This window comes from Passer montanus, unplaced genomic scaffold, assembly GCF_014805655.1.
Source record: "Passer montanus isolate IOZ18808 unplaced genomic scaffold, ASM1480565v1 scaffold450, whole genome shotgun sequence".
Lineage (NCBI taxonomy): Eukaryota > Metazoa > Chordata > Aves > Passeriformes > Passeridae > Passer > Passer montanus.
The window spans coordinates 1,209-25,327 of record NW_024369374.1 but is presented as its reverse complement, the minus strand read 5'-3'; the positions used below and the strand labels follow the sequence as shown (position 1 = coordinate 25,327).

General features: G+C 58.8%; 2 protein-coding genes across 6 annotated transcripts; one reads left to right on the top strand and one right to left on the bottom strand.

Annotated features, from left to right (window-relative positions):
• Positions 1 to 1,315: 1,315 nt before the first annotated feature.
• On the top strand, positions 1,316 to 10,531 carry CLU (clusterin; the record flags this gene model as incomplete). The annotated part of the gene is made up of 6 exons (XM_039721559.1): positions 1,316 to 1,498; positions 6,422 to 6,839; positions 7,927 to 8,040; positions 9,676 to 9,902; positions 10,109 to 10,290; positions 10,382 to 10,531. Coding segments are annotated over 6 exons (1,131 nt in total), but the record flags the coding sequence as incomplete, so codon positions are not given.
• Positions 10,532 to 12,032: 1,501 nt separating this feature from the next.
• SLC35F6 (solute carrier family 35 member F6) lies at positions 12,033 to 17,911 on the bottom strand. Of its 5 annotated transcripts, XM_039721556.1 has the most exons (7): positions 17,611 to 17,693; positions 17,051 to 17,120; positions 16,082 to 16,259; positions 15,742 to 15,983; positions 15,326 to 15,458; positions 12,962 to 13,072; positions 12,033 to 12,814 (listed from the first exon to the last, which is right to left on the bottom strand). In XM_039721556.1, exons 3-7 carry the CDS (start codon positions 16,248 to 16,250, stop codon positions 12,315 to 12,317), a joined length of 1,155 nt encoding a protein of 384 aa, XP_039577490.1. In that variant the 5' UTR covers positions 16,251 to 16,259; positions 17,051 to 17,120; positions 17,611 to 17,693; the 3' UTR covers positions 12,033 to 12,314. The 5 variants fall into 5 exon arrangements, with proteins under 5 accessions (XP_039577490.1, XP_039577489.1, XP_039577488.1 ...); XM_039721555.1 differs by lacking the exon at positions 17,051 to 17,120 and having other exon boundaries at positions 16,090 to 16,259; positions 17,611 to 17,911; XM_039721554.1 differs by lacking the exon at positions 17,051 to 17,120 and having other exon boundaries at positions 15,742 to 15,958; positions 16,090 to 16,259; positions 17,611 to 17,911.
• Between the last annotated feature and the right edge of the window lie 6,208 nt (positions 17,912 to 24,119).

The following is a 24,119-nucleotide window of genomic DNA, read 5'->3' as shown; positions in this document are numbered from 1 at the left end:
GGGATTTGGGGGGCTGGGTTTAAATTGGGGGGGTTTGGGGGAGGGGGGTCACGGGGTCTCGTTTGGGGGACAGGGGGTCATGGATTTTAATTTGGGGGGGTCACGGGGTCTCATTTTGGGGGGGTTTGGGGACATCACAGAGTCTCATTTTGGGGCAAGGTCGCCCTTTGGGAGGGGGGGGTCACAGGTTTTAATTTTGGGGGGGGTCACAGGGTCACATTTTGGGGGGTTTGGGTGATGGGAGGGCCGTGGATTTTCATTTTGGGGGGGTCACACCCCCAGGGGTTGTCACAGGTTTTCATTTGGGGGGCTTGGGGGTCACAGGGTCACATTTTGCGGGGGGGTCGCACCCTCGGGGGGGGTCACGGGTTTTCATTTTGGGGGGTTTGGGAAGAGGCGATCACAGGGTCTCTTTCCCCCAATTTTCCCCCAATTTTCCCCCTGGTTTCTCCAATTTCCCCTCACTTTTCCCTGAATTTTTCTGCAATTTGCCCCAATTTCCCTCATCTTTTCTCTGTATTTCCCCCATATTTTCCCCAATTTTGCCCCCAATTTCCCCCCACTTTTCTGTACTTTCCCCCCAATTTCCCCCCACTTTTCCCCAATTTTTCCACATTTTCCCCTCCATTTCCCCCCCACTTTCCCCCAACTTTCCCCCGTGCTGGGATTGGGGTGTCCCAGGGCTCTGGGAATGCCGTGTGGGAGTTGGGGTGTCCCAGGGCTCTGGGAATGCCGTGCTGGGATTGGGGGTGTCTCAGGACCCTGGGAATGCTGCTGGGATTGGGGTGTCCCAGGACCCTGGGAATGCCGTGTGGGATTGGGGTGTCCCAGGGCTCTGGGAATGCCGTGCTGGGATTGGGGTGTCCCAGGACCCCGGGAATGCCGTGCTGGGATTGGGGTGTCCCAGGACCCCGGGAATGCCGTGCTGGGATTGGGGTGTCCCAGGACCCCGGGAATGCCGTGCTGGGATTGGGGTGTCCCAGGACCCCGGGAATGCCGTGCTGGGATTGGGGTGTCCCAGGACCCCGGGAATGCCGTGCTGGGATTGGGGTGTCCCAGGACCCCGGGAATGCCGTGCTGGGATTGGGGTGTCCCAGGACCCCGGGAATGCCGTGCTGGGATTGGGGTGTCCCAGGACCCCGGGAATGCCGTGCTGGGATTGGGGTGTCCCAGGACCCCGGGAATGCCGTGCTGGGATTGGGGTGTCCCAGGACCCCGGGAATGCCGTGCTGGGATTGGGGTGTCCCAGGACCCCGGGAATGCCGTGCTGGGATTGGGGTGTCCCAGGGCTCTGGGGACGCCGGTGTGACGGCGGCGTTCCCGGCAGGAAGCGGTGCAGCTGGCGCGGCAGAAGGAGCAGGAGCTGTCGGCGCGGGGCGAGCGCTGCAACGCCTCGGTGCTGGCGCTGTGGGAGCGCTGCAAGCCCTGCCTGCGGCAGCGCTGCCTCCGCTTCTACTCCCGCACCTGCCGCAGCGGCGCCGGGCTCGTGGGCCGCCAGGTGAGGCCCATGGCAAGGGGAACGCTCCGGGGAAACGCCGGGGAAATACCGGGAAACACCGGGGAAACAACGGGGAAATACTGGGAAACAGCGGGGAAACAGTGGGGAAACAACGGGGAAATACCGGGAAACACTGGGGAAATACCGGGAAACAACGGGGAAATACCGGGAAAAAGTGGGGAAATACCGGGAAACAACAGGGAAACAACGGGGAAATACCGGGAAACAGCAGGGAAATACCGGGAAACAACAGGGAAATACCGGGAAAAAGTGGAGAAACACTGGGGAAATACCGGGAAACACCGGGGAAATACCGGGAAAAAGTGGAGAAACACCAGGGAAACACCGGGAAATACCGGGGAAAAACGGGGAAATACCAGGAAAAAGTGGAGAAACACTGGGGAAATACCGGGAAAGAGCAGGGAAATACCGGGAAACAACGAGGAAACACCGGGGAAATACTGGGAAACAATGAGGAAACAGCAGGGAAATACTGGGAAACACCAGGGAAACAGCAGGGAAATACCGGGAAACAACGAGGAAACAGCGGGGACACAGCATGGAAATTTTGGGGAGACATCAGGAAACAGTGGGGAAAAAATGGGAAATACTGGGGAGATAATGAGGAAATACTGGGAAAGCAATGGGGAAACACCAGGGAAACACCAGGGAAATAACAAGGAAATGTGAGAAAACAACTGGGAAACAATGGGAAAACAACAGGAAACAGCGGGGAAACAATGGGGAAATAATGAGGAAACAGCATGGAAATTAGGGGGAGACACCAGGAAGCAGCAGGGAAACAGTGGGGAAATGCTGAGGAAATAATGAGGAAATACTGGGAAAGCAATGGGGAAACACCAGGGAAATAACAAGGAAATATGAGAAAACAACTGGGAAACAACAGGGAAATACTGGGGATTCAATGGGAAAACAATGGGGAAACACCAAGGAAATACCAGGGAAACAACAGGAAAATAACAAGGAAATACAAGCAGACAATGGGGAAACAACTGGGAAACACCGGAGAAACAGCAGGGAAACAACAGGAAAAAACGAGGAACAGCTGGGTTTTGATCCCATTCCCAGAGGGTCTCCATGTGCAGGATCCCACATGCCCCAGGGATCCCAGGTTTTGATCCTATTCCCAGAATACCGGGAAAAAGTGGAGAAACACCGGGGAAATACCGGGAAAAAGTGGAGAAACACCGGGAAATACCGGGAAACACCGGGGAAATACCGGGAAAAAGTGGAGAAACACCAGGGAAATACTGGGAAACACCGGGGAAATACCGGGAAAAAGTGGAGAAACACCGGGGAAATACCGGGAAACACCGGGGAAATACCGGGAAAAAGTGGAGAAACACCGGGGAAATACCAGGAAAAAGTGGAGAAACACCGAGGAAATACCGGGAAAGAGCAGGGAAATACCGGGAAACAACGAGGAAACACCGGGGAAATACTGGGAAACAATGAGGAAACAGCAGGGAAATACTGGGAAACACCAGGGAAACAGCAGGGAAATACCGGGAAACAACGAGGAAACAGCGGGGACACAGCATGGAAATTTTGGGGAGACATCAGGAAACAGTGGGGAAAAAATGGGAAATACTGGGGAGATAATGAGGAAATACTGGGAAAGCAATGGGGAAACACCAGGGAAACACCAGGGAAATAACAAGGAAATGTGAGAAAACAACTGGGAAACAATGGGAAAACAACAGGAAACAGCGGGGAAACAATGGGGAAATAATGAGGAAACAGCATGGAAATTAGGGGGAGACACCAGGAAGCAGCAGGGAAACAGTGGGGAAATGCTGAGGAAATAATGAGGAAATACTGGGAAAGCAATGGGGAAACACCAGGGAAATAACAAGGAAATATGAGAAAACAACTGGGAAACAACAGGGAAATACTGGGGATACAATGGGAAAACAATGGGGAAACACCAAGGAAATACCAGGGAAACAACAAGGAAATAATGGGGAAACAGCATGGAAATTATGGGGAGATACCAGGAAACTATGGGGAAACAGCGGGGAAAAACTGGGAAATACTGGGGAAACAATGGGAAAACACCAAGGAAATACCAGGGAAACAACAGGAAAATAACAAGGAAATACAAGCAGACAATGGGGAAACAACTGGGAAACACCGGAGAAACAGCAGGGAAACAACAGGAAAAAACGAGGAACAGCTGGGTTTTGATCCCATTCCCAGAGGGTCTCCATGTGCAGGATCCCACATGCCCCAGGGATCCCAGGTTTTGATCCTATTCCCAGAGGATCTCCAGGTGTGGGATCCCCAGAATGGCTGGGTTTTGACCCCGTTACCTGAGGGTCTCCGGGTGGGGGATCCCACATGGCCCAGGGATCCTGGGTTCTGACCCCGTTCCCAGAGGATCTCCAGGTGTGGGATCCCAGGAACAGCTGGGTTTTGATCCCATTCCCAGAGGGTCTCAGGTGTGGGATCCCAGTTATGGCTGGGTTTTGATCCCATTCCCAGAGGGTCTCAGGTGTGGGATCCTGGATGGCACGAGGATCCCAAGAATGGTTGGGTTTTGACCCCATTCCCAGAGGGTCTCCAGGTGTGGAATCTGAGGAATAGCTGGCTTCTGACCCCGTTCCCAGAGGGTCTCCAGGTCTGGGATCCCGGGAATAGCCAGGTTTGATCCCATTCCCAGAGGGTCTCCGGGTGTGGGATCCCAGGAATGGCTGGGTTTTGACCCCGTTACCAGAGGCTGGGTTTTGATCCCATTCCCAGAGGGTCTCAGGTGTGGGATCCTGGGGATAGCCAGGTTTGATCCCATTCCCAGAGGGTCTCAGGTGCAGGATCCCACATGGCACGAGGATCCCAAGAATGGTTGGGTTTTGACCCCATTCCCAGAGGGTCTCCAGGTGTGGAATCTGAGGAATAGCTGGCTTCTGACCCCGTTCCCAGAGGGTCTCCAGGTGTGGGATCCCGGGAATAGCCAGGTTTGATCCCATTCCCAGAGGGTCTCAGGTGCAGGATCCCACATGGCACGAGGATCCCAGGAATGGCTGGCTTCTGACCCCGTTCCCAGAGGGTCTCCAGGTGTGGGATCCCGGGAATAGCCAGGTTTGATCCCATTCCCAGAGGGTCTCCGGGTGTGGGATCCCAGGAATGGCTGGGTTTTGACCCCGTTACCAGAGGGTCTCTGGGTGGGGGATCCCACATGGCACAGGGATCCCAGGAATGGCTGGGTTCTGACCCCGTTCCCAGAGGATCTCCAGGTCTGGGATCCCGGGAATAGCCAGGGTTGATCCCATTCCCAGAGGGTATCCGGGTGTGGGATTCCAGGAATGGCTGGGTTCTGACCCCGTTCCCAGAGGATCTCCAGGTGTGGGATCTCAGGAATGGCTGAGTTCTGACCCTGTTCCCAGAGGTCCTCCAGGTCTGGGATCCCGGGAATAGCCAGGGTTGATCCCATTCCCAGAGGGTATCCGGGTGTGGGATTCCAGGAATGGCTGGGTTTTGATCCCATTCACAGATGGTCTCCAGGTGTGGGATCTCAGGAATGTCTGAGTTCTGACCCTGTTCCCAGAGGTTCTCCAGGTCTGGGATCCCACACAGCCCAGAGATCCTGGGTTCTGACCCCGTTCCCAGAGGATCTCCAGGTGCAGGATCCCGGGAATGGCTGGGTTTTGACCCCGTTCCCAGAGGATCTCCAGGTCCAGGATCCTGGGAATGGCTGGGTTTTGACCCCGTTCCCAGAGGGTCTCCATCTGCAGGATCCCACATGGCACAGGGATCCCAGTTTCTGACCCCATTCCCAGAGGGTCTCCAGGTGTGGAATCTGAGGAATAGCTGGCTTCTGACCCCGTTCCCAGAGGGTCTCCAGGTCTGGGATCCCGGGAATAGCCAGGTTTGATCCCATTCCCAGAGGGTCTCCGGGTGTGGGATCCCAGGAATGGCTGGGTTTTGATCCCATTCCCAGAGGGTCTCAGGTGCAGGATCCCACATGGCACGAGGATCCCAAGAATGGTTGGGTTTTGACCCCATTCCCAGAGGGTCTCCAGGTGTGGAATCTGAGGAATGGCTGGGTTTTGACCCCGTTCCCAGAGGGTCTCCATCTGCAGGATCCCACATGGCACAGGGATCCCAGTTTCTGACCCTATTCCCAGAGGATCTCCAGGTGTGGGATCCCAGTTGGGTCTCCATCTGCAGGATCCCACATGGCACAGGGATCCCAGTTTCTGACCCCATTCCCAGAGGGTCTCCAGGTGTTGGCTGGGTTTTGATCCCATTCCCAGAGGATCTCCAGGTGTGGGATCCTGGGAGTGGCTGGGTTCTGACCCCGTTCCCAGAGGGTCTCCATCTGCAGGATCCCACATGGCACAGGGATCCTGGGCTCTGACCCCATTCCCAGAGGGTCTCCAGGTGTGGGATCCTGGGAGTGGCTGGGTTCTGACCCTGTTCCCAGAGGGTCTGCAGGTCTGGGATCCCACATGCCCCAGAGATTCTGGGTACTGACCCCATTCCTAGAGGGTCTCCAGGTAGGGGATCCCGGGAATGGCTGGGTTCTGACCCCGTTCCCAGAGGGTCTCCAGGTGCAGGATCCCACACAGCCCAGGGATCCCAGTTTCTGACCCCATTCTGACCCCGTTTCCAGAGGGTCTCCAGGTCTGGGATCCCACATACCCCAGGGATCCTGGGTTCTGACCCCGTTCCCAGAGGATCTCCAGGTGGGGGATCCCAGGAATGGCTGGGCTTTGGCCCCGTTCCCAGAGGATCTCCAGGTGGGGGATCCCAGGAATGGCTGGGCTTTGGCCCCGTTCCCAGAGGATCTCCAGGTGTGGGATCCCAGGAATGGCTGGGCTTTGACCCCGTTCCCAGAGGTCAGGGGATCCCACACAGCCCAGGGATCCCGGTTTCTGACCCCGTTGCCGTTCCCATTCCCAGCTGGAGGAATTCCTGAACCACTCGTCTCCCATCTCCATCTGGGTGGACGGCGAGCGCCTGGACTCGCTGCTGGAGCGCGACGAGCGCCAGGAGCGGCAGCTGCAGGACCTGGAGGAGCGCTTCGGCCTCCTGGAGGACGGCGTCCAGGACATCCTGCAGGACAGCTCCCAGGTCCAGGGCCGCCTCCATCCCTTCTTCCAGGCGCCCTTCGGCGGCTTCCGCGAGGCGCTGCGGCCGCCGGTGCAGCGGCTGCGCTTCCCGCGCCGCTTCCGCCGCTTCTCCGGGGGCTTCTTCCCCTTCTTCCCGCACCGCCACGGCGGCTTCCAGCAGCTCTTCCAGCCGCTCTTCCAGATCACCCAGCGCATGCTGGAGGACGCCCAGGGCGGCTGGGAGAATCTCTCCGGAGAGTTCGCGACAGGTAGGAGGGAGGGAAGCGGGGTCGCCGGTGGGGGATCCCAAATTCCGGTGGGTTTAGGGGAAAGAGTTGTCGAGAATCCTCGAAACTTCTGAGGATTATTCTGAGGAAAGATTCCCAGAAAATCCTTTGCAGCTTTGGAGGATTCTGAGAAAGGATTCCCAGAAAATCCTTTTGAACTTTAGAGGATTCTGAGGATTCTGAGAAAAGATTCCCAGAAAATCCTTTGCAACTTTGGAGGAGTCTAAGAAAAGATTCCCAGAAAATCCTCAAAACTTCTGAGGATTATTCTGAGAAAAGATTCCCAGAAAATCCTTTGGGACTTCTGAGGATTCTGAGAAAAGATTCCCAGAAAATCCTTTGCGACTTTGGAGGATTCTGAGAAAAGAAAATCCTTTGCAACTTTGGAGGATTCAGAGGATTCTGAGAAAAGATTCCCAGAAAATCCTTTGCGACTTTGGAGGATTCAGAGGGTTCCCTAACGGGAATTCCCATGGAAACCTGGGAGTCAGGAGCTCCACTGGTGGTGGGCTGGGGTTTGGGGTGTTTTCCCACCTCGATCCCAGCTGCCAGCACAGGAGTGGGGTTTTGTTGGGAATGTTGTGGGTGGTTTTTTTTTTCTGGGAATGCTGCTGATGGTTTTCTTGGGAATGTTGCAAATATTTGGTTTTTCTGGGAATGCTGCTGATTTTTTTTGGAGGGAATCTCGCAGGTGTTTGGGTTTTTTGGGAATATTGCATGTGGTTTTTTTAAGGAATATTGCAGGTGGTTTTTTTTGGGAATGTTGCAGATGTTAGGTTGTTTTTTTGGATTGCTGCCGATGTTTTTTTGCTGGTTGCCTTTTTTTCGGGATTGCTGCCGATGTTTTTTTGCTGTTTGTTTTTTTTTGGGATTACAGCCGATGTCTTTTTGCCGTTTGGTTTTCTTGGGGATTGCAGCCGATGTTTTTTTTGGGAATGTCACAGCCGGTGCCGTCACCGTCTGCCAACGCAGCCCTGGGGACGGGAGGGGCCCAAATTCCAGGGAAAAAATGGCTTTTCTGGCAGCGGGGGGGATTTGGGGAGCTGAGGCCGGCCCGGAATTCCCGCAGAATCCCGGAATTTCAGCGATGACCGGATGGTTTGCCGGGAGATCCGGCGGAACTCGGCCGGCTGCCTGCGGATGCGGGATGAGTGCGAGCAGTGCCGGGAGATCCTGGCCCTGGGTGAGCCGGGAACGGGGACGGGAACGGGGATGGGAATGGGAATGGGAACGGGGACGGGAACTGGGGATGGGGATAGGGATGGGGACGGGAATGGGGATGGGAACGGGAACGGGGATGGGGATGGGATTGGGGATGGGAACTGGGGATGGGGATAGGGATGGGAATGGGAACAGGAATGGGGAAGGGATGGGGTGGGATGGGGATGGGGATGGGAACGGGAATGGGGAATGGGAATGGGAACTGGGATGGGAACTGGGGATGGGAACAGGGACAGGAATGGGAATGGGGGTGGGAATGGGCACAGGGAACGGGAATGGGAATGGGGGTGGGATGGGGATGGGAATGGGGATGGGGAATGGGAATGGGGATAGGAGCGGGAATGGGGATGGGAACGGGAATGGGAACGGGAACGGGAATGGGAATGGGGATGGGAACGGGAATGGGAATGGGGATGGAACGGGAATGGGAATGGGGATGGGAACGGGAATGGGAATGGGGATGGAACGGGAATGGGAATGGGGATGGAACGGGAATGGGAACGGGGATAGGAACGGGAATGGGGATGGGAACAGGAATGGGAACGATGGGGATGGGGAACAGGAATGGGGATGAGAATGGGAAAAGGGATGGGCATGGGAATGGAAATGCGGACAGGGATGGGAACGGGAACCGGGACGGGAATGGGAACAGGGATGGGAATGGGAATGGGGACAGGGATGGGGATGGGAACAGGGATGGGGATTAGGACGAGGATGGGAATGAGATTGGGGATGGAAAACTGGGAATGGGGATGGAACAGAAACAGGGAGGGGGATGGGATTTGGGATGGGGATGGGGATGGGAAATGGGGACAGGGATGGGGATGGGAATGGGAACGGGAATGGGGATGGGAACAGGGATGGGAACGGGGATGGGAACGGGGATGGGGATTAGGACGAGAATGGGAATGAGATTGGGGATGGGGATGGAAAACTGGGAATGGGGATGGAAAGAAACAGGGATGGGGATGGGAATGAGGAATGGGAATGGGAAGAGGGACAGGAATGGGGGTGGGGATGGGAATAGGGATGGGAATGGGAATGGGGATGGAACAGAAACAGGGATGGGGATGGGAATGGGAACAGGGACGGGAATGGGAACGGGAACAGGGATGGGGATGGGAAAGGAGATGGAAAACTGGGAATGGGGATGCGAATGGGAATGGAACAGAAAAAGGGATGCAGATGGGAATGGGAACAGGAATGGGGATGGGAATGGGACGGGAAAGGAGATGGAAAACTGGGAATGGGAATGGGAAGCTGAAAATGGGGACAGGGATGGGAATGGGATGGGAAAGGGAACGGGGATGGAACAGGAACAGGGATGCAGATGGGGATGGGAATGGGAACAGGAAAGGGAATGGGAGTGAGAGTGAGAACAGGGATGGGAATGGGAACAGGAATGGTGATGGGACTGGAGATGGGAATGGGAGCGGGGATGGGGGGCACAATTCAGAGTTTGGGGTGCATGTGGTGGGTCGGGGGGGTTTTGGGGGTGCATTTTGGGGTCTGAGGGGATGGGATGGGGCAGGATGGGATGGGGCGGGGTGGGATGAACCCCCCAGGGCCGTGCTGACCCCATCCCACGCCATCCCAGACTGCGGGCAGGAGGATCCCTCGCAGCAGGAGCTGCGGGAGCAGCTGGAGGACGCGGTGCGCGTGGCCGAGCGCTTCACGCGCCGCTACGATTCCCTGCTCCGGGAGTTCCAGGAGGAAATGCTCAACACCTCCGGCCTGCTGGACCAGCTGAACCGCCAGTTCGGCTGGGTGTCCCGCCTGGCCAACCATTCCATGGGATCCGACGGCTTCCTGCAGGTCACCACGGTGAGGACTGGGGCCGGGAACAGGGCTGGGAACTGGGCAGGCAGAAAGTGGGACAGGGCCACAAAGGGCTCTTTGTGCTCCGGCTGGGAATTGCTCTGCCGGATGCCGGGATGGGCCGGGAGCCAAGGTCAGGGGCCCTCCCGGGGCTCTCCCGACTTGACAAACCCAGAACCTGCCGCGGGATGACCCCGGCGTGGCGGTTCCAGGTGCTGTCCAAGGCTCCGAATCCCGAGGATCCCTCGTCGCCGCCGGACACGCAGGTGACCGTGCAGCTCTTCGACTCGGAGCCGCTGGCGCTGACCGTGCCCGGGGACATCCCCTGGGACGACCCCCGCTTCATGGAGAGCGTGGCGCAGCAGGCGCTGCAGCGCTTCAAGGAGAACGCCGTGTGAGTCCTTTGGGACCTCCCCGAACCCCCCCGTGGATAACAGCTCATCCCCAGTCGGGCTCATCCCGAATTTTCCTTCCTTCCTTCCCAGAGAGTAGCCGGGCATTGCTGCCGCCCCTCCGGATCCCCCTTCCCAGGGGGAATTGGCACCATGGCTGCCAGCCCTCCCCTCCTAACCCTTCCTGCTGCCGGGAGCCTGCGGGGCCCCAAACGGAAAATAAAGGTAGAGTTGAACGCCCTGGCTCTGCCTCTGGAGTTTTTGGGATAATCCTGAGGGAAGAAGGAGGAAAAACTGCCTCGGAATTTTCTGCTGTTCCGTCATTGTGGAATTGTGGAGTTGAGGAATGAGGATCTGTTCCCAAATCTGATCCAGCAGGAGCCACCCAGGATTGGGAATCTGTGCCCATCCCATGGACACGGATCCCAGTGCCAGGGCCTGTCCCAGTGCCTGGATCCCAGTGCCAGGGCCTGTCCCAGTGCCATGGACATGGATCCCAGTGCCAGGGCCTGTCCCAGTTCACAATCCCAGTGTCAGGGCCTGTCCCAGTACCTGGATCCCAGTGCCAGGGCCTGTCCCAGTGCCTGGATCCCAATGCCAGGGCCTGTCCCAGTTCATGGATCCCAGTGCCAGGGCCTGTCCCAGTGCCATGGACATGGATCCCAGTGCCAGGGCCTGTCCCAGTTCATGGATCCCAGTGCCAGAACCTGTCCCAGTGCCTGGATCCCAATGCCAGGGCCTGTCCCAGTTCATGGATCCCAGTGCCAGGGCCTGTCCCAGATCATGGACACGGATCCCAGTGCCAGGGCCTATCCCAGATCCTGGACACGGATCCCAGTGCCAGGGCCTATCCCAGATCCTGGACACGGATCCCAGTGCCAGGGCCTATCCCAGATCCTGGACACGGATCCCAGTGCCAGGGCCTATCCCAGATCATGGACACGGATCCCAGTGCCAGGGCCTATCCCAGATCATGGACACGGATCCCAGTGCCAGGGCCTGTCCCAGTGCCATGGACACGGATCCCAGTGCCAGGGCCTGTCCCAGTGCCATGGACACGGATCCCAGTGCCAGGGCCTGTCCCAGTTCACGGATCCCAGTGCCAGGGCCTGTCCCCATCCCATGGGACACCGAGGATCAGCCGGATCCCATCGGGATGGGACCTCCAGGCCCTCATGGCCAGGGAAGAGCTTCCCTGCCAGGGGAACTGCCATGTCCTGATCCCCCAGATGAGACCCTGGGGAATAAATCCTGCTGGGACACCCCTGGGGACAGTCCCTGTCCTTTGCCATCCCTGAGAATTCCCAAAGTCCTGCAGGATCCCCCCAGAGCTCCCCATGGAATGGGCAGAGGGGCTTTATTGGGAACATGGGTTGGGAAGGGAGTGGATCCAGGCTCAAACCCATCCCAATCCCAAACCCAATCCTAATCCCAATGCCATCCCAATCCAGTCTCAATCCCATCCCAATCCCCTGGGAATGGGGCAGAGGCTCCGGCAGAGCCGGCTGTGGCCCCCAATCCCAATCCCAATCCAGTCCCAATCCCCTGGGAATGGGGCAGAGGCTCTGGCACAGCCAGCTGCGGCCCCAATCCCAATCCCAATCCCAACCCCAATCCCAATCCAGTCCCAATCCCAAGGGAATTGGGCAGAGGCTCAGGAGAGCTGGCTGTGGCCCCAATCCCAATCCCAATCCCCATCCCAATCCCAATCCCCATCCCAATCCCAATCCCAACCCCAATCCAGTCCCAATCCCAAGGGAATCGGGCAGAGGCTCAGGAGAGCTGGCTGTGGCCCCAATCCCAATCCCAATCCCAAGGGAATGGGGCAGAGGCTCAGGAGAGCTGGCTGTGGCCCCAATCCCAATCCCAATCCTCTGGGAATGGGGCAGAGGCTCCAGCACAGCTGGCTGTGGGTCCGTATCCCAGCGGGAAGAGCCGGCACAGCCTCTCCACCCCTGGCCGACATTCCCTGCGGGGACAATTCCCAATCCCACTCCGCGCCACGCCGATCCCAAGGAACCTCCGCTCATCCCTGGCTGTTGTCACCGTCCCCATCCCCTCCCAGCAGCGCTTCCCTCTCCTGGCCGCTGTCCCCGCTATTCCCGCTGTCCCCGTTATTATTCCCGGTGTCCCCGTTATTCCCGGCGCGGCGCAGGGCGCGGTGCAGGCCGTTGTAGAGCGCGGCTCCGGCCAGGAGCAGGGCGAACCCCGGGATCTGGAGGGCGTGGAAGTGCTCCCAGCTGAGCGCCAGGCTGAGCGCCCAGACCAGCAGCGTGCGCAGGCTGTCCAGCACCGTGCGCGTGGTCGCGCTCAGCTCCCGCGTCACGCTGAGCCCCGCGAAGTTGAAGAAGGAGATGCTGCCCACGTTGGCCAGCAGCGGCGCCAGGATCCGGGGATCCCGGCGGATCTGGCACCAGGCGTCCGCGGGATCCTCCAGCGCGCCGCGCGGGTTCCCGGAGAGCCGGCCCGCCGGGATGAAGGACAGCGGCGCCAGCAGCAGCGCCAGGATGGAGAAGCCGAAGAGACCTGCGGGGAGTTTCGCGTCTTTTCCGCGGATCTTTTCCACAGATCTTTTCCGCGGATCTTTTCCACGGATCTTTTCCGCGGATCTTTTCTGCGGAATTCCCGCTGGAGGGGATTCGGGGATTTCGGGGAGCGGGGGGGATCGCGGACCTTCGGTGCCCACGGCGCGCAGCGGGTGGACGTCGTGGCTGAAGATGAATTTCTCCTCCAGCACCATCTGGATGGACACGATGCCTTGGGCCAGCAGGATCAGGAGGTCACCTGGGAAAAGAGGGAAAAACGGGGTAACAATGGGAAAATCGGGATAACAACAGGGAAAAGAATGGGGAAAGCAACAGAGAAAATCGGGATAACAATGGGGAAAAGAACGGGGAAAAGAACAGGGAAAAAAACAGGGAAAAGAACAGGGAAAATTGGGAAAAAAACAGGGGAAACAACAGGGAAAAGAACGGGGAAAAGAACAGGGAAAATTGGGATAACAACAGGGGAAAAAAAACCAGGGAAAACAACAGGGAAAAAAACAGGGAAAAGAACAGGGAAAATTGGGAAAAAAACAGGGGAAACAACAGGGAGAACAGGGATAACAACAGGGGAAAAAACAGGGAAAAGAACAGGGAAAATTTGGATAACAACAGGGGGAAAAAAACAGGGAAAAAACAGGGAAAAAAACAGGGAAAAGAATAGGGAAAAAACCAGGGAAAATTGGGAAAACAACAGGGGGAAAAAACCAGGGAAAACAACAGGGAAAAAAACAGGGAAAACCGGGATAACAACAGAGAAAATCAAGATAACAGGGAAAACAACAGGGAAAAAAACCAAAGAAAACAACAGGGAAAAAACCAGGGAAAACCGGGATAACAACAGGGAAAACAACAGGGATAACAACAGGGGAAAAAACAGGGAAAACAACAGGTAAAACAACAGGGATAATGACAGGGAAAAATGGGATAACAACAGGGAAAAAACAGGGAAAACAACAGGGAAAACAATAGGAAAACCAGAGAAAACCAGGATAACAACAGGGAAAACAGGAAAAACAACAGGGAAAACCTGGATAACAGCAGGGATAACAAGGGGGAAAACAGGGAAAAGGAAGAGAGGAGGAAAGTGGGAGAAAAATGACCCCCCCTGCAACTCCATGGAGTGATCCTGCATTCCAAGGAGTGATTCCCCCCATCCCAAGGAGTGATTCCCCCCATTCCAAGGAGTGATTCCCCCCATCCCAAGGAGTGACTCCCCCCATTCCAAGAAGTTTTCCCCCCATTCCAAGGAGTGATGAGTCCAGGGGCCAGCTGGAAATGTAATCAGGCTAATTGAAAAGTGCAGGTGAGTGGAGGAGCCGGCTGGAAATACAATTAAGACAGTGAAATACCGCATGTTTTAGTTAAGATCGTTAATGAGTTAATGAGTTCAGTGAGAAATGTCTCTGGCAGGAATCACGTACTCTGGTTAAAGAGCAACAAAAATATCAGGAAAACTAAAATTAGGAGCGACAGGGGGCAGATGGAGCGTGGTAAAAGGGCAGGAGCCATAAAAAACCCGTCCTTAGGAATAACCTAAGAGTTAGGACGGGCTTAGAGCGTGACCAGCAGGTCAAAAGGTCCGACTGGCCGTGGGTGAAGAGTTCGCCGTGAGGAAGATGATTTTCTTCCTCCCACACGCCCACTGCCTCATGTCAAAACCCCACCGACCCAATCAAGGGAGAACAATTATGCAGCCGTAATGAATATTCAGCTAATTGCAATATGAAGCAGGCAGGTAATTAATACGTATTATGTGTCCTTAAAAACCTGGTGGATATGTAAAAACATTTTTGGATAAACAAAGGAGGAGTCTGCGTGAAATACCGCATGTTTTAGTTAAGATCGTTAATGAGTTAATGAGTTCAGTGAGAAATGTCTCTGGCAGGAATCACGTACTCTGGTTAAAGAGCAACAAAAATATCAGGAAAACTAAAACAAAGGAGGAGTCTGTGACTCCCCACCATGGCTTTGGGAAAATATTCCAATATTCCTCTCGTGCCCACGCTTCTTTGCAGCTTTAATTAGTTGGGAAGTCGTTTGTCTGTGCTTAAGTGATCCCACCAATCCATGGAGTGATCCCACCAATCCTTGGAGTGATCCCACCATCCCATGGAGTGATCCCACCAATCCTTGGACTGATGCCACCATCCCATTGAGTGATCCCACCAATCCATGGAGTGATCCCAGCATTCCAAGGATTTTTCCCACCATTCCAAGGAGTGATCCCACCATTCCAAGGAGTGACGCCAGCATCCCAAGGAGTGATCCCACCATCCCAAGGCCATCCCACTGCCCCAGCATTCCCGGGATACCCACGGTGCCAGCCCATGTCCCACTGCCCCGGCATTCCCGCAATGCCAGCCCGTGTCCCAGTGCCCCGGCATTCCCGCAATGCCAGCCCGTGTCCCAGTGCCCCGGCATTCCCGAGACACCCACGGTGCCAGCCCATGTCCCGATGCCCCGGCATTCCCGGGATACCCGTGATACCAGCCTGTGTCCCAGTGCCCTGGCATTCCCAGGATACCAGCCCGTGTCCCAGTGCTCCGGCATTCCCGACATTCCCAGAGTGTCAGCCCGTGTCCCAGTGCCCTGGCATTCCCGGAATACCCATGATGCCAGCCCGTCTCCCGGTGCCCCGGCATTCCCGGGATACCCGCAATGACATCAACCAGCCCATGTCCCGGTGCCCCGGCATTCCCGGGATACCCGCGGTGCCAGCCCATGTCGCGGTGCCCCGGCATTCCCGGCATTCCCGCGGTGCCAGCCCATGTCCCGGGGCCCCGGCATTCCCGGCATTCCCACGGTGCCAGCCCATGTCCCGGGGCCCCGGCATTCCCGGCATTCCCACGGTGCCAGCCCATGTCCCGGGGCCCCGGCATTCCCGGCATTCCCGCGGTGCCAGCCCGCGTCCCGGTGCCCCGGCATTCCCGGGATACCCGTGACGACGTCGGCCAGCCCGTGCTCGGTGCCGCCGCTGCCGCGCAGATCCGCCAGCCCCACCAGCGCCAGCCCCAGGATGGTGAGCAGAATTCCCGACCAGTGGCTCCACTCCAGCCGCCGGCCCAGGAACGCCACGGAGAGGAGCCCGGTGAAGATGATGAGGGAGCCCCGCAGCATCTGGAAGCTGGAGGCGCTGGTCATGTTCAACGCTGCGGGAAAAGCGCTCAGGGCCCGGCGGAAACTTCCAGAAATTCCGCGGTTCACGGGGTTCCGTCGGATCCCGGCGGGAATTCTGGCGTGGACTCACCCACGTACATGATGCTGGTGCCCGCCATGTCGCACAGGGCCGGGGGCAGGAACAGCAGCGGGTGGAAGGGTCGGGATGGGGCCGGGGCCGGGGCCGGAGCCGCGCGGCGCCGATCCCGCAGGAGCAGCAGGTGGAACACCGGGAGGCAGGAAAGCTCCCCCAGGAACATCCCGGCGGCCTGGGGGATGAGGGACACGGCGCCGGCTGGGAACGGGGGCTGGGAGGTGGGAAAGGGATCGGGGGTAGGAATGGGGGGGGAAATGGGAATAATGGGGTACAAGTACAGGAATGGGGCTGGAAATGGGAATAATGGGGTACATGTACAGGATTGGGGTTGGAAATGGGAATAATGGGGTACAAGTACAAGATTGGGGCTGGAAATGGGTATAATAGGGTTCATCCACAGGAATGGGGCTGGAAACGGGAATAAGGGGATACAAGTATAGGAATGGGGCTGGAAATGGGAATATTGGGGTCCACTCATAGGAATGGGGCTGAAAACGGGAACAATGGGGTACAAGTACAGGAATGGGGCTGGAAATGGGAGTAATGGGGTACAAGTATAGGAATGGGGGCTGGAAATGGGAATAATTGGGTTTACCTGTAGGAATGGGGGGTTGGAAATGGGAATAATGGGGTACAAGTACAGGAATGGGGCTGGAAACAGGAATAATGGGGTTCACCTTTAGGGATGGGGGTTAGAAATGGGAATAATGGGGTTCACCTTTAGGGATGGGGGTTAGAAATGGGAATAATGGGGTTCACCTGTAGGAATGGGGCTGGAAATGGGAATAATGGGGTACATGTACAGGAATGGGGCTGGAAACGGGAATAATGGGGTTCACCTTTAGGGATGGGGGTTAGAAATGGGAATAATGGGGTACATGGGGTACAAGTATAGGAATGGGGGCTGGAAATGGGAATATTGGGGTTCGCCTGCAGGAATGGGGCTGGAATTGAGAATCTCACCTGCAGGAATGGGTGTCGGGATTGGGAACTGGGCTCAAATCCGGAATGGGGCTGGGATTGGGAATCTCACCTGCAGGAAGGGGTTGTAATTGGGAATGGGGCTGGAATTGGGAAGTGGGCTGGGATCAGGAATGGGGCTGGAATTGGGAACTGGGCTGGAATCGGGAATGGGGTTGGGATCGGGAATGGGGCTGGGGTCAGGAATGGGGTTGGGATCGGGAATCTCACCTGCACGAATGGGTGTTGGGATTGGGAATGGGGCTGGAACTGGGACCTGGGCTGGGATCAGGAATCTCACCTGTAGGAATGGGGTTGGGACCAGGAATGGGGCTGGGGTCGGGAATGGGGCTGGGGTATCTCACCTGCAGGAAGGGGTATTGGGATTGGGATCAGGAATGGGGCTGGGGTCGGGAATCTCACCTGCAGGAAGGGGTGCTGGGATCGGGAATGGGGCTGGGATCGGGAATAGGGCTGGGATCGGGAATCTCACCTGCAGGAAGGGGTGCTGGGATCGGGAATGGGGCTGGGATCGGGAATAGGGCTGGGATCGGGAATCTCACCTGCAGGAAGGGGTGCTGGAATTTGTGCTCCGCCGTCCCATCGCAGCCGGGAGCGCTGAAGTTGTCGGCCCACCTGGGAGGGGCCAGGGCAGGGATCGGGATCGGGATCATCCCGAAATAATCCCGAAACGCGGGGCCAAGCCCTGGGCCAGCAGCGCCCCCAGGTGACACCGCCGGGCCGGGATGTCCCCAGGGAAGGGGACACCGCTGGGGCTGCCCCGGCCTGAGCCAGCCTGGCTGGGATCCCGGGACTGAGCGACAGCCGGGAACGGGACACCGGGAATGAGCGACAGCCGGGAACGGGACACCGGGAACGGGACAGCGGGAATGAGCGACAGCCGGGAACGGGACACCGGGAATGAGAGACAGCGTGTACCAAAACTCCAGATCTGGGATCCCGGGACTGAGTGACAGCCGGGAACGGGACACCGGGAACGGGACACCGGGAACGGGACACCCCATGTCCCAAAACTCTGGATCCTGAGTGACAGCCGGAACGGGACACCGGGAACGGGACACCGGGAGTAGGACACCGGGACCGAGTGACAGCCGGGAACGGGACACCGGGAATGAGCGACAGCCGGGAACGGGACACCGGGAATGGGACACCCCGTGTCCCAAAAATCCAGATCTGGGATCCCGGGACTGAGTGACAGCCGGGAACGGGACACCGGGAACGGGACACCGGGAACGGGACACCCCATGTCCCAAAACTCTGGATCCTGAGTGACAGCCGGAACGGGACACCGGGAACGGGACACCGGGAATGGGACAATCCATGTCCCAAAAATCCGGATCTGGGATCCCGAGACTGAGTGACAGCCGGGAACGGGACACTGGAGAAAGGATATCCCATGTCCCAAAAATCTGGATCCTGAGGGACACTGGGAACAGGACACTGGGAATGGGACACCTCACGTCCCAAAGTTCTGGATCTGGGATTGAGGGACACCAGGAAGGCAACACTTCCCGTGTCCCAAAATTCTGCATCCTGAGGGACACCAGATCCATAAAATCACTGGATGCCCCAGCCCCAGTTTGGGCTAAATCCCCCCCTTTTTTTTTTGGGATCTCCAACCCCCCTTTGGCCAAAGCGGGACCCTTTGGATGCGGATTTCCTTTTCCACAAACCCCATATGTCCCCAAATCCAGCCGGGAATGTCCCCGACCCCCTCGGGACCGCTCTCATCCCGGTTTTGCGGCAATCCCGGGGCGTTCGGGGCTGACTCATTCCCGGGGTGTCGCAAGAGGCTTTTTTGGGACCTCACGTGTCCCCTCCGCCTCAGTTTCCCTTTCCGGTGCTGGGATCGGCCGGGATCGGCCGGGATCAGATGGGATCGGCTGGGATCCCGCTGGGATCGGCCGGGATCCGATGGGATCGCCCGGGATCGGCCGGGATACGCCGGGATCCCCGCGGGATGAGGATGAGCCGGCCCGGCAGGTCCGCCCTGCCCGGGCGGATTTTGGGATGGCCGCGGGTTGGCAGTGACGTCACCGCCGCGCTCCCCGGGATTTTGGGGCGCGGGAGGAGCCGCACGGGGGAGCCGGGGGGGCTCCACCCCAAAACGGGCTGGAGGAGCCCAAAATTCCTTCCCCAGCCCCGAAAGGAGCCGGGTCCCCCCAAAAGGATCCCCGGGAATGGGACACCCCGTGTCCCAAAAATCCAGATCTGGGATCCCGGGACTGAGTGACAGCCGGGAACGGGACACCGGGAACGGGACAGCGGGAACGGGACACCGGGAATGGGACACCCCGTGTCCCAAAAATCCAGATCTGGGATCCCGGGACTGAGTGACAGCCGGGAACGGGACACCGGGAACGGGACAGCGGGAACGGGACACCGGGAATGGGACACCCCGTGTCCCAAAAATCCAGATCTGGGATCCCGGGACTGAGTGACAGCCGGGAACGGGACACCGGGAACGGGACAGCGGGAACGGGACACCGGGAATGGGACACCCCGTGTCCCAAAAATCCAGATCTGGGATCCCGGGACTGAGTGACAGCCGGGAACGGGACACCGGGAACGGGACAGCGGGAACGGGACACCGGGAATGGGACACCCCGTGTCCCAAAAATCCAGATCTGGGATCCCGGGACTGAGTGACAGCCGGGAACGGGACACCGGGAACGGGACAGCGGGAACGGGACACCGGGAATGGGACACCCCGTGTCCCAAAAATCCAGATCTGGGATCCCGGGACTGAGTGACAGCCGGGAACGGGACACCGGGAACGGGACAGCGGGAACGGGACACCGGGAATGGGACACCCCGTGTCCCAAAAATCCAGATCTGGGATCCCGGGACTGAGTGACAGCCGGGAACGGGACACCGGGAACGGGACAGCGGGAACGGGACACCGGGAATGGGACACCCCGTGTCCCAAAAATCCAGATCTGGGATCCCGGGACTGAGTGACAGCCGGGAACGGGACACCGGGAACGGGACAGCGGGAACGGGACACCGGGAATGGGACACCCCGTGTCCCAAAAATCCAGATCTGGGATCCCGGGACTGAGTGACAGCCGGGAACGGGACACCGGGAACGGGACAGCGGGAACGGGACACCGGGAATGGGACACCCCGTGTCCCAAAAATCCAGATCTGGGATCCCGGGACTGAGTGACAGCCGGGAACGGGACACCGGGAACGGGACAGCGGGAACGGGACACCGGGAATGGGACACCCCGTGTCCCAAAAATCCAGATCTGGGATCCCGGGACTGAGTGACAGCCGGGAACGGGACACCGGGAACGGGACAGCGGGAACGGGACACCGGGAATGGGACACCCCGTGTCCCAAAAATCCAGATCTGGGATCCCGGGACTGAGTGACAGCCGGGAACGGGACACCGGGAACGGGACAGCGGGAACGGGACACCGGGAATGGGACACCCCGTGTCCCAAAAATCCAGATCTGGGATCCCGGGACTGAGTGACAGCCGGGAACGGGACACCGGGAACGGGACAGCGGGAACGGGACACCGGGAATGGGACACCCCGTGTCCCAAAAATCCAGATCTGGGATCCCGGGACTGAGTGACAGCCGGGAACGGGACACCGGGAACGGGACAGCGGGAACGGGACACCGGGAATGGGACACCCCGTGTCCCAAAAATCCAGATCTGGGATCCCGGGACTGAGTGACAGCCGGGAACGGGACACCGGGAACGGGACAGCGGGAACGGGACACCGGGAATGGGACACCCCGTGTCCCAAAAATCCAGATCTGGGATCCCGGGACTGAGTGACAGCCGGGAACGGGACACCGGGAACGGGACAGCGGGAACGGGACACCGGGAATGGGACACCCCGTGTCCCAAAAATCCAGATCTGGGATCCCGGGACTGAGTGACAGCCGGGAACGGGACACCGGGAACGGGACAGCGGGAACGGGACACCGGGAATGGGACACCCCGTGTCCCAAAAATCCAGATCTGGGATCCCGGGACTGAGTGACAGCCGGGAACGGGACACCGGGAACGGGACAGCGGGAACGGGACACCGGGAATGGGACACCCCGTGTCCCAAAAATCCAGATCTGGGATCCCGGGACTGAGTGACAGCCGGGAACGGGACACCGGGAACGGGACAGCGGGAACGGGACACCGGGAATGGGACACCCCGTGTCCCAAAAATCCAGATCTGGGATCCCGGGACTGAGTGACAGCCGGGAACGGGACACCGGGAACGGGACAGCGGGAACGGGACACCGGGAATGGGACACCCCGTGTCCCAAAAATCCAGATCTGGGATCCCGGGACTGAGTGACAGCCGGGAACGGGACACCGGGAACGGGACAGCGGGAACGGGACACCGGGAATGGGACACCCCGTGTCCCAAAAATCCAGATCTGGGATCCCGGGACTGAGTGACAGCCGGGAACGGGACACCGGGAACGGGACAGCGGGAACGGGACACCGGGAATGGGACACCCCGTGTCCCAAAAATCCAGATCTGGGATCCCGGGACTGAGTGACAGCCGGGAACGGGACACCGGGAACGGGACAGCGGGAACGGGACACCGGGAATGGGACACCCCGTGTCCCAAAAATCCAGATCTGGGATCCCGGGACTGAGTGACAGCCGGGAACGGGACACCGGGAACGGGACAGCGGGAACGGGACACCGGGAATGGGACACCCCGTGTCCCAAAAATCCAGATCTGGGATCCCGGGACTGAGTGACAGCCGGGAACGGGACACCGGGAACGGGACAGCGGGAACGGGACACCGGGAATGGGACACCCCGTGTCCCAAAAATCCAGATCTGGGATCCCGGGACTGAGTGACAGCCGGGAACGGGACACCGGGAACGGGACAGCGGGAACGGGACACCGGGAATGGGACACCCCGTGTCCCAAAAATCCAGATCTGGGATCCCGGGACTGAGTGACAGCCGGGAACGGGACACCGGGAACGGGACAGCGGGAACGGGACACCGGGAATGGGACACCCCGTGTCCCAAAAATCCAGATCTGGGATCCCGGGACTGAGTGACAGCCGGGAACGGGACACCGGGAACGGGACAGCGGGAACGGGACACCGGGAATGGGACACCCCGTGTCCCAAAAATCCAGATCTGGGATCCCGGGACTGAGTGACAGCCGGGAACGGGACACCGGGAACGGGACAGCGGGAACGGGACACCGGGAATGGGACACCCCGTGTCCCAAAAATCCAGATCTGGGATCCCGGGACTGAGTGACAGCCGGGAACGGGACACCGGGAACGGGACACCGGGAACGGGACACCCCATGTCCCAAAAATCCGGATCTGGGATCCCGAGACTGAGTGACAGCCGGGAACGGGACACTGGAGAAAGGATATCCCATGTCCCAAAAATCTGGATCCTGAGGGACACTGGGAACAGGACACTGGGAATGGGACACCTCACGTCCCAAAGTTCTGGATCTGGGATTGAGGGACACCAGGAAGGCAACACTTCCCGTGTCCCAAAATTCTGCATCCTGAGGGACACCAGATCCATAAAATCACTGGATGCCCCAGCCCCAGTTTGGGCTAAATCCCCCCCTTTTTTTTTTGGGATCTCCAACCCCCCTTTGGCCAAAGCGGGACCCTTTGGATGCGGCTTTCCTTTTCCACAGACCCCAAATGTCCCCAAATCCAGCCGGGAATGTCCCCGACCCCCTCGGGACCGCTCCCATCCCGGTTTTGCGGCAATCCCGGGGCGTTCGGGGCTGACTCATTCCCGGGGTGTCGCAAGAGGCTTTTTTGGGACCTCACGTGTCCCCTCCGCCTCAGTTTCCCTTTCCGGTGCTGGGATCGGCCGGGATCGGCCGGGATCAGATGGGATCGGCTGGGATCCCGCTGGGATCGGCCGGGATCCGATGGGATCGGCTGGAATCCCGCTGGGATCGCCCGGGATCGGCCGGGATCCGATGGGATCGGCTGGAATCCCGCTGGGATCGCCCGGGATCGGCCGGAATCCGATGGGATCGGCCGGGATACGCCGGGATCCCCGCGGGATGAGGATGAGCCGGCCCGGCAGGTCCGCCCTGCCCGGGCGGATTTTGGGATGGCCGCGGGTTGGCAGTGACGTCACCGCCGCGCTCCCCGGGATTTTGGGGCGCGGGAGGAGCCGCACGGGGGAGCCGGGGGGGCTCCACCCCAAAACGGGCTGGAGGAGCCCAAAATTCCTTCCCCAGCCCCGAAAGGAGCCGGGTCCCCCCAAAAGGATCCCCCGCCTTGGGGGTGGGGACAGCGAGGTGACCCCAAAGCCCCGGGGGGGGCGGGGAGGGGACAAACCGCGGAGCGCCGGGCTGGGGGGCGGGGCGCCCAGGAGGGGACAGAAATGTGACCCTGAGGGACAGAAATGTCACCCTGAGGAACAGAAAGGTCACCCTGAGGGACAGAAATGTGGCCCTGGAGGGGACAAGAGTGTGACCCTGAGGGACAGAAATGTGGCCCTGAGGGGACAGAGCTGTGTCACTGTGTGAGTGCGAGGGGACCAAGTGCCAGCCCTGCTCCGCTGCGGTGGAGCAGCCTCATCCCAGATCCCCCGGTCCCTCGGGAATGGATCATGGAGCACCTGGATCTGCCCCGTGGGGATCCTGACCCCGGTGACCCCGTTCCCAGTGACCCCGTTCCCAGTGATCCCGTTCCCAGTGACCCCATTCCCAGTGATCCTGATCCCGGTGACCCTGTTCCCAGTGATCCCATTCCCAGTGACCCCATTCCCAGTGACCCCATTCCCAGTGAGCCCGTTCCCAGTGATCCCATTCCCAGTGATGCGGTTCCCAGTGATCCCATTCCCAGTGATCCCGTTACCAGTGATCCCATTCCCAGTGATGCGGTTCCCAGTGATCCCATTCCCAGTGATCCCGTTCCCAGTGACCCCATTCCCAGTGATCCTAATCCCAGTGATCCTGTTCCCAGTGATCCCATTCCCAGTGATCCCATTCCCAGTGATCCCATTCTGGATGATCCCATTCCCAGTGACCCCATTCCCAATGATCCCGTTCCCAGTGACCCCATTCCCAGTGATCC

Bases quoted from the DNA above. Each gene is read 5' to 3' on its own strand.
- SLC35F6 (XM_039721553.1), bottom strand. From the start codon at position 17,721: ATGATCCCGATCCCGATCCCTGCCCTGGCCCCTCCCAGGTGGGCCGAC. The intron at 16,260-17,610 runs GTGAGATTCCCG...CTCATCCCCCAG, and splicing joins TCCAGCACCCCTTCCTGCAG to GCCGCCGGGATGTTCCTGGG. The intron at 15,459-15,741 runs GCGGGCTGGCAC...GGGCACCGGGAG, and splicing joins GAATGCCGGGGCACCGGGAC to ACGGGCTGGCATCATGGGTA.